The 15,418-nt window shown below is 30.1% G+C and overlaps 1 protein-coding gene across 1 annotated transcript in view; it reads left to right on the top strand.

Moving 5' to 3' along the window:
* The window catches only part of mbc (dedicator of cytokinesis protein myoblast city), a 220,438-nt gene that overhangs the window by 74,374 nt on the left and 130,646 nt on the right, over positions 1-15,418 (top strand). Inside the window, exons 12-15 of the mRNA XM_075376562.1 lie at positions 4,710-4,878; positions 7,481-7,668; positions 9,422-9,522; positions 10,836-10,967. Of these exons, the coding sequence (XP_075232677.1) occupies positions 4,710-4,878; positions 7,481-7,668; positions 9,422-9,522; positions 10,836-10,967 (590 nt within the window). The remainder of the gene's footprint in view (positions 1-4,709; positions 4,879-7,480; positions 7,669-9,421; positions 9,523-10,835; positions 10,968-15,418) is intronic.

Below are 15,418 nucleotides of genomic sequence, written 5' to 3'. Positions count from 1 at the left end.
GGACACTGGTTAGTATTGCATTTGCAAGTGTATCTGCAGTATGTTTAGTAGCGATATAATCTAAAATGATTTGTGGTTTTTTTGTCAGTTCTCACGCTTACCTTACTCCAGTATCTAAAGTATTCATAAGTACAACACCTTTGTTCTTTTTGGATATAGTTCACTACCGTTGTGTTATTAACAAAAAAGGAAGATGAGCTATGAACATCCTTATTTATCAATCGCACCGGCAATTCTTTACTATATTTTGTTATGGTACCAAGTATAGTTATTTTACATCTTAGAAGAAGCTGCCCTAAATTCTAAAACGTAAAAAATTTATCTATTGTAACATTTTATCCTCTGAGGTCACTTGTTAAATCCCATACAACTCTTGTTTCCTGATTCTTCTCTGGCTGATCGTCGGGTTCTTTTCCATTATAAAACTGTAATTTCAGCTCATAGGAAATACTACTATCATATAATCTCCATATCTTTAACCACATTTTGCATGTTTGCTAGAAATATATTCTTGGAAAGGATCATGAAAACCAACTAATTGTTCATCAATTGTTACATTATCATCAGGATATTGGTAGAACTTTTCCCAGACTTCACGCTAATTTATCTGTATGCCTTTAACCTCAACATGTAGATTATCAAAATGTAAAACTCAAGATATTGAACAAAACTTATCAAGGGACATAGTTGTTTAAAGTATGTGATAATCATTATTTGAATCGCGTAGCTTTACGAACTTACCAAGTATGTAAGCCTGGAAGATGCATATCTCATGACACCAGGTGCATTATTGATAATTTTTTGGGCAGCATCTGTGTTGTGTGAAGGCTCCACCTTCCACTAAATCTCTCCATCCTTAGAAAATATACTTATTCTTACTGCAGAATTTCTTCATCTGGCTCTGGTATCTTCATCAGAGTCATCACTATCACTATTTTTCTTGGCACGTGTGATTTTCAGTATCTGACACTTCTTCTTCATCGTCAGAAACTGCTATGTTTTCTTGAATTTCATTCTGCTCTGTTTGATTTGCCACAGACTGAATTATTTGTATCTGTGTTTATAGTACTTTGCCTGTTGTGCAGTTGATAAAAATTCATGTTGAGACTTGCATAATTACAAGTCATGTAAAATTTTTAAACATATTCAGTTACATAATACTTATTTTCATTTGAATAGTGTTTCATAACTGATGATAATGATATAATACATGTAAGTTCAGACTTGTCAAACTTCTAAGCGAACACAGATATACACAACTATATCCCCAACCCACCACATCCACAATGGAATACTATGTACTACAGGAACTACAAAAAAAAAAAGAAAAGAAAATTATTTTCTGTAGGCAATTGGTTTTGCAGTGCTGGCCTCTCCCACTAGGTATGTTTAATGGACACTTTCCTTCAGGTAGCGTTCATGAGGAACCATTACACCGGACAAAGTGATTGTTTTTTTAAGCCCCTCCCAATCCTCTCAATGATTTTATGATTATAGACTTTAAGGAGCAATGCACCATCAAATTCTGTTTCCTGTTAAAGAAAACAGCATTCACAGCTTCGGGAAGCTTATGGGAAGGAAACTCTAAGCCAAGCAAAAATTTACCAGTGAGTTGCTCATTTCAGAAGTAGCCAAATGTCACTTGCAGATGAACCTGTTCAGGTCGCCCGTCAATGTTCAGAATAGATGAAAATGTTCAAAAATCTCCTTATATAATGCAAAATATTCATTGGGCCATATTGACCCAAACAGTACATTAGTTCAAAACTAAAAAATAGGACAACAGTAAAAAAAAAAATACTAAAAACAATTATGTGTCTAAAGCCTTAAAATTAAAATAAAAAGTTCTAAAAACCTAAAGTAAAAATCTTCACTGGAAAATAAATAATAGGACAAAAACTCTTTCAATCCATGTTGACCCAAAGAGAACAGCAGGATTAATTACTTAAATTATCAGTCGAAAGCTTGTGCAACCTAGTAAATTCTTTCTGAAAAATATAGGCAGTTGTTTAAAACTTGGAAAATCTATAAACTGTGGTTAATGAAATTTCCTTAATCTATAAACTCCCTCTGTTGTTAATAAAATTTCCCTTTAAGGCTTCCATGATAATATCATACTAAACATCATCATTCTGTTAATGATACACAACCACTTTATTTAGTTACAGTTAGAGGTAATGTATTTTTACATCAGCCCTCTTGTTTTATTTTTTCTTCTAAATTATAATAATGCATGCAATGCCATCATACTCTTGATGACATTTTTGAAGTCAGAAGTATTGTTAATAGTTTAACATTATATGAATTATAAACTACCAATACACACTAATTAAATAAGTTAAACGTACCATATTAATTCTCAATAATCAATTTTTCCAGTGTCTTTGGTTAGTATTATATTCTATAACTGCATTAAAAAATATTCTTTTAATAACACAAGCCTGTAAAATTTGGGTTGTGAAATGTTTTTTTTTTTAACTTTTGATAATTATGTATTTTGAGGCTAAGTATTTTTTAGTACTGAATCTGAAAATAATGTTTACTTTTTTCCATCATGACAGAATTTTTTGCAAATTTCAAAATCTATAAAAAATTGCAAAAATGTGATACTATGAAATAGACAACATTTTTTTATATTAATATATTCACTTTTTTGGCTTATACTATGTGTTCTTATAGTCTGAAAAGGTGGATGGGATTGGTTGAAGATGACGAGACAGTGGGAGCGCTTGACCAGCAAATTGTAATATTTGTGGTGAGTTAATGATGAACGACAAAAAAGAAACATACACTTTCAACAAGTGTACCTCACATATTTTGGAGTGAAAATAGGAGATCAAGACAAAACTTGGACATCCCACTACATTTGCTATACACACGTGTTGAACGACTTAGACAGTGGTCAAAAGGTGAACACGAAGCATTCATTTTTGAAGTTCCAATGGTGTGGTGAGAGTCAAAAAATCACATCAATGATTTTTGACATTAATGACTTTTGTTCAACTGGTGTTTTCAATTTGAAAAATAAAAAGAGAATCATCTATCCAAATATACCATCCACTTCGGTCCAAACATACCAGTGCCAATTCCACCAGAAAATTTACCTGAAATAGATGATTCTACAAGTGATTTAAATGAAGACAACAACGAGGAATTTGAACCCAGAGATAACTGTGCACCAGAACTTTATTCACAGTCTGAACTAAACGATTTTGGTTCGAGACTTAATCTGACCAAAGAAAATTCAGAATTGCTTGGTTCAAGGCTTAAAGAGAAGAACCTGCTAGCAGCTGACCCCTCATTTTCCTGGTTCAGGTACAGAGAAAAGGATTTTCTTCCGTATTTTTCAGATGTAGAATTAGTCTTCTGCACTGATGTATGTGGACTTTTGACTAACATTCCTTACAAAAGTACCGATTGGGAACTGTTCATTGATTCTTCCAAAACAAACCTCAAAATTGTCCTTCACAATGGGAATATGTATCCGTCAATACATTTGGTCATTCTGTCCATGTAAAAGAGGATTACGGTAATTTGGAATTCATTCTTGATAAAATTAAATGCAACAATCATAAGTGGATGTGTGGTGATCTCAAAATAATATCGATGCTCTTAGGACAGCAAGAAGGATACACAAAGCTTCCTTGTTTTTTGTGTGAGTGTATAGCAGAGATAGAGAAAAAAGCTTTATTAGAACCTGGAACCAAGAACGTCCTCCAAAAAGCTCTCATAGATCCGAATAAAGTTTTCCTTCCATCTCTGCATATCAAGTTAGGCTTGATGAAGCAATTTGTCAAAGCCTTACCAAAAGAAGGTAGATGTTTTAAATAAACCTGACATATTTCCAGTCTTATCAACTTCCAAACTAAAAGAAGGTGTCTTTACTGGTCTTGACGTTAGAAAACTTCTCAAAGATGGTAAGTTTGAGAAACAAATGAAAGTTGCAGAAAAAGGGAACCTTTAAAAACGTAGTAACCAAGTTTCTGGGCAATAAGAATCTCAAATCAATCATTGAGAACATGCTGCTGAAGTACAAATCTGTACTTCCATGAGCTTGAGATTGTTCCTAAATTCACATGTGGACTGTTTTCCTGAAAATCTGGGTGCCATTAGCGAAGAGATGGGTGAGAGATTTCATCAGGACATGAAAGAATGGAAAGGAGATATCAAGGAAAATGGACTACACGATGATGGCAGACTATTTGTGGATGTTACATCAAGATGAACTCTATAGAGAACATAGAAGGAAAAGTGTGAAGCAGTGTATAAGCCATCCAAGTCCAAAGAAACTTCAGCACATGGAATAAAATTGTTTTTACATATTTTGTCATTAGCGGTGGGTGAAGAGGGAGAATGGTTTCCAAAACATGATGTACCTCATAAAAATTAATTATATAAATAAAAATAAATTAATTTAAAAATTCACTATAATAGAAATTAGGTTTATTTTGTGTCAATTTTCATTAAACATTGACATTATGTTTAGCAGCTGAGGAATTAACTTATCAGTTTATAATATTTTGCATGAAAAACATTAATTCCTTGGTAAATGTTACTTTATTTCTGGATTGCATGACTTTCTGATGACCATAAAATAATCTGTGATTTTTTTCAGAATTTTTGGGCCTTTTTGTCTTTTATGGTACTTTTTCCCTTTCTGTAACTAAAGTATGAATTATGTGTATAAAATGACTTTTTGTTTCTGTAAGGTTGACCATAAAAAGTATGAAAGTACTGATGTTGGATACTTATCTTTACCATCCACTAGGACTGAACTAATTGATTGTACGAAACCTTTTGTGGCTGGTCTTACATTAACCAATAAGGACACATTTAATATTCAGACTAATGTATGTTCTACAAAACTGACACAAAATGGTTAGTACCATTTTATTTATTTATTTTTTTTTTTTTTTATTTTATTTCTAAGTATCTGGAAATTTTGTATATGTATATGTTGCATAAATTTAAATAACTTATTTAGCTTCCATATGCTTCAATAATTTTTTAAATTAGTCAATCATATGAGCATGCTCACCATACATATAAATTTGCTGATAATATTTATGTTTCACAAATAAGTATTCACAACAGCTTGACTCATATTAAAGAGTTTATATGTGTGTGGACTTTCGCATGCAATACAGTAAGTAGTATGTATTGGGTTGTATTATTTAGAAAAATCTCAACAGAATGTTTGGGATTTTTCTAAATAATCTCAACAAAAATATCCCAATTGGGATTTTTTTTTGTTGAGATTACAGTTAGACAAGAAGTTTCAATACGTTCTTAAAAACTCACCTTTGAAACAAAAATTTATTAAAAAAAATTATTTCTTAGAATATATCCTGTTACTTATTAAGCAATAGCAAGATCCTTGAGACCTTAATATTATTTTTCATTTGTGTGTGTGTGTGTGTGTGTGTGTGTGTGTTATATTTTTATTATTATTATTATTATTATTTACATAATAAATAACTTCACTTATCTAAATTAAAAAAAAGTTAGGAAGAATATTTTTAAAGGTTTTTTTTTTTTTTAATTCTATAAGCCTAAATGAAAATCTTCAATTGTGTATATAATATTTAGTTCATTTGTCTGGATATGCAAAATGGTGTACTGCTTTAATTCCATTCATGTTAGGCTGTTCAGATTCATCTTCATATTTTTGTGAAAAGCTACAAATAGGTTTTACATATTTCATTTAAAAATTAACATCTGACATAATTTCAGCCTGTTTCATCAGAAACATTTTATTAATGATCATTTTCCACCCAGTCCCATGTTGATCTTCACTAAATCAGCCTTTCCACAATTAAATGTGTCCCTTTTCTCAAAATATTTGAATGTTTTAAAATCTGTTGCCTGTTCCAAGTGCTTTGTAACCATAAATTTCATAATTTACATCCAGATTGTTACTTTAACATGGTCATTAATTTAAAAAATGAGTTTAGAAATAATTGAAATTTTTATGTTTTTAATGTTACTGTATGAAAAAATGGAGATTTTGAAGGTTTCGTTAATTATTTGATTTATTGGTTCATGTAAAATAATATTGAATAGATAACTTAGAGACAAAATTCTTTACATCTCGGTAATCATTATTTTGTATAAACTATTAATAAAAGATCACCCACCTATCAACATAGCAGTTGCAAGTTTTAAATATACTTGCCAATTTATATAAAACACTTTTTTAATTCAGATTGATAATCAATTGTAAAATACTATACCTAGGATAGGATAATTACAAACAATAAATTTGATGTGACAGCTATCATTTTTACATATAATAATGGTAATGCACTACCTAATGTAATAACTTAGAACTGATGATGAATCCTTGAATTTGTACATTTTTATATAAATTTGAAGGTGATTTTTGTTAAATGCAACATATCTATGAACATTATTCTGCATCTTTCCCACAAAATTTTTTCCAAGGACTACCTCAACAATTTCAGTTTTTAACCACCAGTAGTATTGTCCATATTAATAGCAACCCAGCAATCACTCTTTTAGCATACATGTTCTCACTTTCCTAATCATTTACTACAAGCAGAAAAGACTTTAAAATAAAGAAATCAGATCCTGATTCTTGTGGCCATCATAGGGCAAACAAAATGTATACTATCGTATAGTCCAGTCTATTTTTTAACTTTAACTATCCACACTTTCTCTTTTAGGATATGTTTATCATTTATACATTATTATGTAGAAAAAATAAATAAACTTAGTAAAAATGTATTTATTTTTTTTTTTAGTTAATATTTTGAAATGAATATAAAGGTGTTTTTTATATATACTCATCATTACTGAATTAGTATTCTTTTTCGGCAAATTTTAAAGGTGATTTGAAAGCGGTTAAGTAAGTTACATTCCATAAGAAAATAAAAAAATGTGTATTAAATAAATATTTAAATAGATTCTGTTTCTTATATTATTATGTTAGGTGTAGGTACGTCATATTTGTATTTTATCTTTTAATTTAAATTTTTAATAAATAGTTGTTTTCATGCTCAAATATTAATTGACAGTTTTGTTGATATTATTGCCAGTTATTTATCTACCTCCATATATATTAAAAATTTAGAACAGAAAGAACATAAATTCAGTTACTATGTAGTATATGCTGTTTATTTGTCATACATCTTTTTTATTTTATTTATAGGAATCTTATCTTTCATGTTTCATTAATGCATTTTATAATCTTGTGTTCATCATATTTTTATAAAATTGAGGTAAGAAGCCTACTCATAATTCAAAAAGTCATTCTTCCATTATAGTTATTCATATCATTCAGTATGAGAAAGGTCTGTAAAACTTATCATGAACTATTTCTATTATTATTTATTTACCAAATTATTTTATCTTTAAGATATATCATTAGATTTTAAGAATTAGTAGATTCTATTCATTAATTTTGTCATACTTGTTACTATTGTACATTTACATTATTAATTTTATTCTATGTAAACAGTTGATTTGCTTGGTCTACTGAATTGGATATCACATCCAGATCATTTACAGGCATGTCTTACTGCCTTGATGAAAGTCGATGGTGAGGAGATTGTTAAATTTTTACAAGATGTTTTAGATGCTCTTTTTAATATATTAATGCAGAATTCTGACTCTGATCTTTTCGATAACATGGTTTTTGATTGCTTGGTAAGTAATTTTCTGTTTTTATCATATTAATTGTTCACATAGTTTTCTATTGTTAAGTAGTGGTTTGTTTATAATAAAGCTTATCAGTAATTTGTTATTTCTGTTTAGGTAATGAATTATAAAGAGTATTTTACAATGTTTCTGCTAAACTTCACATCCCTCACATTACAATAATTAAAAAAGTTTTTCGGAATATGGATATGGAAAAATGTTATTTCATGTTACTGCCAGACAAAACTTTCTCCACTTTTTAGACTCAAAAAATTTTCAGTATTGTGAATTAAATACTTCACAATATTTATAGTAAAATGTTTTATATTTTTGAAAAAAAAAAATTTTTTTATAAAGTGATATATTTCAGAACTTGTATAACAATCATTAAAATAGTTAGATTTAATTTAAAGGATTCTTTTCTATAATTTTCAATGGTAAAAAAAGTGGGCGGCTGAATTTAAACATGGCTGTACATCTGTTCAAGATGATGAACATTCAGGATACCCATAAACCACTACAACCAACGAAATCACAAAAAATTAAAAATCCCATATTAAATGATTGATGACTGTAAATATATGAGTTTACTAATGTTGCAAACATGTCATTAGATTAGACCATGTCCACTAATTTTTACATGATGTTTTGTGTATGAAAAAGCTTCTCACTGATGGGTGCTGTATTTGTTAACAGTCAACTAAAAACACATTTGTCTGAACATTTTTTTAGGATGTTTAAACGTATTTAAATGTGATTCTAATGAATTTTTTAACTCCTCATAGCAATACTTGAAACATGAATTCAGCCTTACAGGCCAGAGATCAAACTTCGGTCCAAATAGTGAGTGGAAGCAGGTGAAAGTGTCCTGAAATGGCTCCATCTGCAGGAAAAGTCATGGCTATGATGTTTTGGGATTCTCATTGTATGGTGCTCATAGATCAAGGAGTATTATGCTTCACTAGTAGACCAATTGAAGGTTGCTATTCAGAATAAATGTACACATCTGTCCAAAAAGAAATTGCTCTTTTACCACAATAATGTGGCTGCACACTTTGTCCCACGTTGTTGCGACAAAACTCCAAGGCCTATGATTTGAAATGCCTTCGATTGCACCACATTCACGAAATTTGGGCCTCGGCAATTACTTCCTCTTCCCGAAGAAAAATCTCTTCTGAAGAAAGGTTCACTGGACAAAAAATCACTTCACTTGATAAGATCAAAGTTGAAGCAACTTGTGATTTTGCATTTTACTGAGGGGATTTGAGGGAAAAAATTTTGGAAAGTCATTGGTTTAAATGTATCAGATTGCTAGGTTAAAAAATAAAAAAACGTAACACAAATTGTCAGTGGATCTCTAAGATTCATTGCATGTGCAAAATATATACATATCCCTATCATACATGTCACATGTGTAGAGTCAATGATAGTTAGGAACCTTTTATCTACCATTTCATCCTTAAGTGCATTACAACCCTGAACTGAATGCTACAAATTAGCAAGTAAAATTATAAATTGTTGGTGACTGTTGTACATTTGCTGTGTTGCTATTTACAGCTGGCTAATTCTCAACAAACCAGTGGAAATTAATTTTGAAATTGCCTTTGCATTTTGTTTCAAAATTATTGTTTAATGTTAATATTTCTTTTAATTCACTGGCAATTTTTCTTGAGGAAATACCTCTATGTTTGAATTTTCTTTGAATTGTAAAATTCTTTATTATGTATTTTATATTAAAATGTTTGTTTATGTAATATTCTAGCTTTATATAATTGGGTTAGTGTCTGATCACAAATATCAACACTTCCAGCCTGTGTTGGATCTATATATTCAAGAAAGTTTTAGTGCTACACTTGCATACAGGTTTGTTACATACAATAATATAATTTTTATGTATCTTGATACAAGGGAGTTTTCTTAAGCGAGGGCCATTTCATTTTCACTGAGTTTTCTGTTAGCTACACTAGTCAAATCATATTCACATTGGTTGCTATATGTAGCCTAATTGAAATGAGTTCTTAAATATAAATAAGTTAATAGCCTCACAAAGTGTGAAATTTAAGTATTAATATATTATATAATGACAATAAACAAATGTAGTGCTGAAATCCACAAACAAATATGTGATGTTTATGAACCAAATCTTATGTGTGAAGCTAATATATGAAAATCATGTCATTTGTTTAGAGAAGGCAGGATGAATGAACCATATTGAAGGACATCTATCTGTGAACACAAATGATTTTTTTAGAAAAGTGAACAAAACGTTTGCAGTAATAGATGATTTACATTTTCATGATTATGAATTTCCAAACATTTCACATCCTGTGTTTTACAAAATTTTATTTTCATCACAACTTCTTTGAATTGCTTCTACTTTTCTTTTCCAGATCTCAGTTCTTCCATGGGAATATTATGCCTTACTATCCACATAAACTTATTTAATGTCTTATTTAGCCATAAGTAAATTTTGATAAATAATTGTTAAGTATAAAAATTGGTCTGTTTGCTCAGTTACTGTTGTAGCTGATCTTGTTCTGTCTCAGATTCTTTCTGTTGTTAACCTAACACTTTACAAATGATTACATGAATGTTTAAAATCCATTTAAGAGTAACTATTTTATGTACCTAGCTACTGCAATATAATAAAATAATTTATGGGAAATCCTGTTTACATTGAATTAAGGGTAACTCAATCAAAATCATTACATCAGATCATTCAACAAAATCTGTGCAAATCAGTAATAATAGTTTATTTGGCATATAACCTCGCAAGTATTAATTGTTATTATGGTATAACAATAAATATAAATATTAATGATTATTCACACTATGGGTTACACATGTAATAATTTTTATGATAAATGAATGTGGGATGAAAATATTCTGAAGTATATATTACTAGGTTATGCAGTGTATTTTATTTATATATTAATACTTTAAGAGGCTGCTTTATTTAAAAGTTGAGAAGCAGACCAGTATTGACTTAGCAGTCATCACATATATTCAAAGAAAAGAGTAAATAAAATAAATAAATACCTTAATTAACCATAAATTCATTAATTTACAGGGATATTTATCTGATGAGAGTTATAATAGGTTGAAGTAATTTTGGTTGTAATTATTTTCATTATGTAGTAATATTTGTATTTATTTTTTTTTTTTATCTTTTTTAGTAAACTGATTGTGGTGATAAAAAGCCATGTAGATAATGCTAATTCAACAGCAGAAAATATTCTGTTTAAAACAATGAAGTGCATCCAATATTGTATGCGCTTTATTGTTAGATCTCGCTTTCTGTTTTCTGAGTAAGTACAAATTTTAATTCAATGTTTCATAAGGTTTTCAATTGTTATTCTAGTATTTATATAGTTTATTTCATTTTTAATTATAATATAAAAATACTAGTTTTTTTCATTACCATATTTAATTTAACTAAAAAGTTGAATGGTCTACAGCCCTGTCAGTTTGGTATACAGGTAATCATTAAAGCATACGATGCTGAACAATATCGTTTTACTAATTACAGTTAGAAAACAGGAGTATCAGAATGCTATCATTTCTAACCCAAACCTCAATAACTAGTTCCAGATAGCCATAGTTTTCACTGGGTGGGAATTGTAAGGAATTTCCAAACCACTACTTGCCCCCACCACATGTCAGAATGGAGATGTGCACCTAAATAAATAAAATTTTCAGGATGTTCGTGTCATATTCATTGTGATTGTTTCAATTATTTTTATTTATTCTATCTTTCTACATTATTTATATTTTTAATATAGGTATTTATAATAAAATAGCACAGATAAAATATGTCCAGTAAATCTTATTCTCTATTAAGTATTTAGCCAGTCATGACAGTCACAAATTTAATATTAATTTTTAGTATTATAGTGGAATCTGGCTAATTAGGCCAAGATATAGAGAAATAAAAAGCTGGTTTTATGTTAAAAAAGATAGCAGGAAACCAATTGTACCACAGTATATAAGATTAGATCTACATGTATATGTTTCAAACTCCTATTTTTTTCTTTAAACAAACTTTGACAAAAAACAGTATTTTTTAGTTCTAAATTGAAAAGTAATGGATCAGTCATGGTATTTCAATGATAGAAGTTAAAAACAATTAAAATACCTTTAAAACAAGCCCGTAAACAACTTGATTTATCCATTTTTTACCGAGAAATTAAAAAAAAATCATAAAAAATCCTTATAAAAGGCATTTTTCAAAAATACTTAGCTCAGTCAATTTTGAAGCTGTAGCAATTGCTCTTTGCAAGATTATGTTCAATGATATAAGTATTAGATGTGCAAAATCTGGATGGTGCCCGATTAATAGTTTGTGCACAATTGCATATTGAATTTTGTATACACTTACACTTACATACAATTCTGTATGTACCTGCCTTACATAGTGTGCACTTTTTCCAGTAGTCCAATTGACATTTTTAAAAAACGTTTTGGAAACTAGGTAAAATTTACTACAAATTGTCAGTTTACACTTTGTCATTGAAATAGGTGAAAAATTCATCTAAACATGAGCATATTTGTTCTAGCGGCTGAAAGTTGTAAAGCAGTGGGGGGTACAGCAGCAGCAGTGAAGTTATACATACAGTAATAGAAGCGCACTGTGCATTTTATCAATCTTTACAGTGCAATATCTCAGCAAATATTAAGTGATTTTAATCATTTTTATTTTTCATTTCGGGGTAACTTGACCCACGCAATCTGAATAAGTAGTCTGATTTGATGGAAAACAATAATTAAAGTACCTATTCACCCTTTTTTGTTGTGTATCCTAATTGTGTGCATATTCAATGAATAAAATTTGTCTATAGTGTAAAATTCATTTTGTATGTTAGTAACAAGTTCTCACATTATACTGAATTATAGTTTTTTGATTGTGCTTTGTACATAAAAATATGAAATATTGTAAAAATAAAAAATAAAAATATAAAAGAAATTTTTTAAAAATGTGAAAAAATTGTATTTTTTTAAAATTATAATTGTACAGCGCTTCATTAATAAAATTGAGCATAACATTACTGTTTATTACTCAATGTTTGTTGTTTCATACCTTTCAAATTTCATATGTGTACATACAATGTAATTATATAAATATATAAATAAAATTATGTATACATATGTATACTTTATAAATATGTATGAGTATACACAATACATTTTGTACAACTGCTGTACACTACCAAAAAAAAAGTCAAATACGAGGTAAATCAATTATAAATGGGATTTTTGTTCCTGAGCGTCTACGATTAGTAGGATTGGGCCCATGTGTTTAGTATGCTTGGGTAGGGGTCATTAGGAATGGGGAGAGCCAGCCATTCCACCCCTCCCAACCAAACCAATTCATCAGTAATGCTCATGGTGTCGGAGCAACAGGTGCACCTCTCCACTGCACAATGCATAATTATAGAATTTCTTGCTCGTGAAGGAGTTCAAGCAACGGAAATTTTCTGGAGATTGACTCCACAATTCCGGGACCATACACTGTCAAGGACTCATGTGTTTGCCTGCATAAAGAATTCAAGGAAGAACAAGAATGAGTGGAAAATCAGAAGCATGATCACCATCCTCAGACCAGCATTACAGACGAAAACATTCATGCAATTTGAGGCATTCTTGAAGATTATCAAATGGGTGAAAGTATCCGAAATTGCAGAATAGGTTATGGGAGCTGTCAAACAATCATCACAAACAACTGACAGTTCTGTAAGATGTGTGCCAGAAGGGTCCCTCACTTTTTGATCACAGATTAGAAGACGTGAGAGATCTGTCAAATCAGAGACGTTTGGAGGTCTGTCAGAGGCTTACAGCAATGTTTGCGAAAGAAGGTGATCCATTTTTAAATTGGATCGTCACCTGCAATAAAACGTGGGTCCACCAACTACACTCCCCAGTCGAAACAAGCCAGTATGGAGTGGCGGAGGAAAGAGGAGGCAGCCCCAGTGAAAGCCAAGACTTGACTGTCAGATGGCAAGGATCTTTAACCATTTTTTTCACTGGCAAGGCATTTTGCTCATTAATTTTTTACATGAGTGATACACAATCAGAACTGCTTGCTACTGCGAGCTATTGAACAAGATGAGGGCTGCATGTTGCCGCAAAAGACGAGACCAACCAATTCAAGATGCCATCCTCCTCAACGACAACGCCAGGCCCCATACTGCAGCTCTAATGGTCTTAAAACTAGAAGAAGTGTACTGGACTCAACTTGATCATCCTCCTTACAGCCTGTACCTACCTTCCTGCAATTTTTATTTGTTTGGGCCGCTTAAAGAAGCTCTAGGAGGGGCAAACATTTGAAGATAATGAGGGCATGGAGAGATTTATTTGCAATTGGCTCCTGATGCAACCAACTTCATTCTATGATGCCGTGATAAAAAACCTTCCTTCTTGCTGAAAAAAATGTATTTCTAAAGCAGGAAACTATGTAGAGAAATAAATTATATTTGCCTCTTATTTTTCAATAAATAATTTTTTTTTTAGAAATAAAATCCTGTTTGTATTTGATTTAGCCTCATAGTTACTTTAATTATTGATTGTATGTTGCTCCATTAGTTTACAATTTGAAAGAAAAAACTAAAAAAATAATGTTTTTTTTGGCTTTAAATTTTGTTTAAATAGTAACAAAAAAATTAGGTGTTGGAAACACGTTCATGTTGATCTACATACCATCTTACATACTGTGTACAATTTGTTTCCTGCAATCTTTTAATTCATCTCAAAATCTCTCTGTCGTGTTCTAAATTAGAAACAAAACACCCCATTTGTAAACAGAAAATTGTTTGTCTTCTTTCTGATATTAAATAGGGTAAATTAACATTTTGATATTAAGTTAAGAAAATGCCAGTCATATTAATGTAATCAAGTGCACATACAATTGTTTTAATCTTCCCTTGTCATAAATCAAATAGAATAAACCAAAAATTAGTCAGATCAAAGTTTTAACAGATTAATTTATTTTGCCCTTCCCTATGTTGTAGATTTTTTCATGTATTTTTTAAATTAAATAAACTTGACTTTTTAATATCTTTGAAGAACGACCTTTTTTTCAAGCCATTTTTTACTTTAAAGTACACTATCCTGGTGGCTTACTTTTCTACTTGGCAGTATGTAGCATTGTTCATTATTATAACAGTCTCCCTGTAAATTTTTCATCAGCTGTTGGAGCCATTACTTTAAAATACTGACTTTCATTACTGAATAGTAGTTGCCTTTTCCTTTTCAAAAAAGTGAAAATAAAAACTTATGAATATAACCTGCTGATACAAATTCTTGTGCAATGATTATCCTTCTTTCTTCCCTGAGGCTACTTAAAACTCTCCACGTTTTTCTATGGCCATTTGATTTCTTAGAAAAAAATTTCTGTAAAGCTGTACATCTGATGAAGAAAGATGGGAAAAGATTTACAGATAACTTAATTTTTATAATTAATGTATTGCAATGTACAAATAGTAATAAAATTGAAATCTTAAATAATCTGAAAGTAAAAACTAGGTAAAAGAAATTTACTGATAGATTCTATATTAAGTAGTACAACACCTGTAGGCAAACACATATTGCAATGAGTTTGGGAATACTATTATTGTGACTCATTCAAAATGAATTACTTGCCATTTTGGGTAAGTCTTTCAAGTTGTATTATATTCAGTTTCATATTATACAAGAAGTGCTATACTCAATTAATTATCAAACATTTTGCCAGTTAGAATATTATTTAATGATTGAAGTATTTCGT

This window comes from Lycorma delicatula, chromosome 1 (assembly GCF_047948215.1).
Source record: "Lycorma delicatula isolate Av1 chromosome 1, ASM4794821v1, whole genome shotgun sequence".
NCBI lineage: Eukaryota > Metazoa > Arthropoda > Insecta > Hemiptera > Fulgoridae > Lycorma > Lycorma delicatula.
The sequence above is the reverse complement of the archived record's forward strand: the minus strand, read 5'-3'. Positions and strand labels throughout refer to the sequence as shown.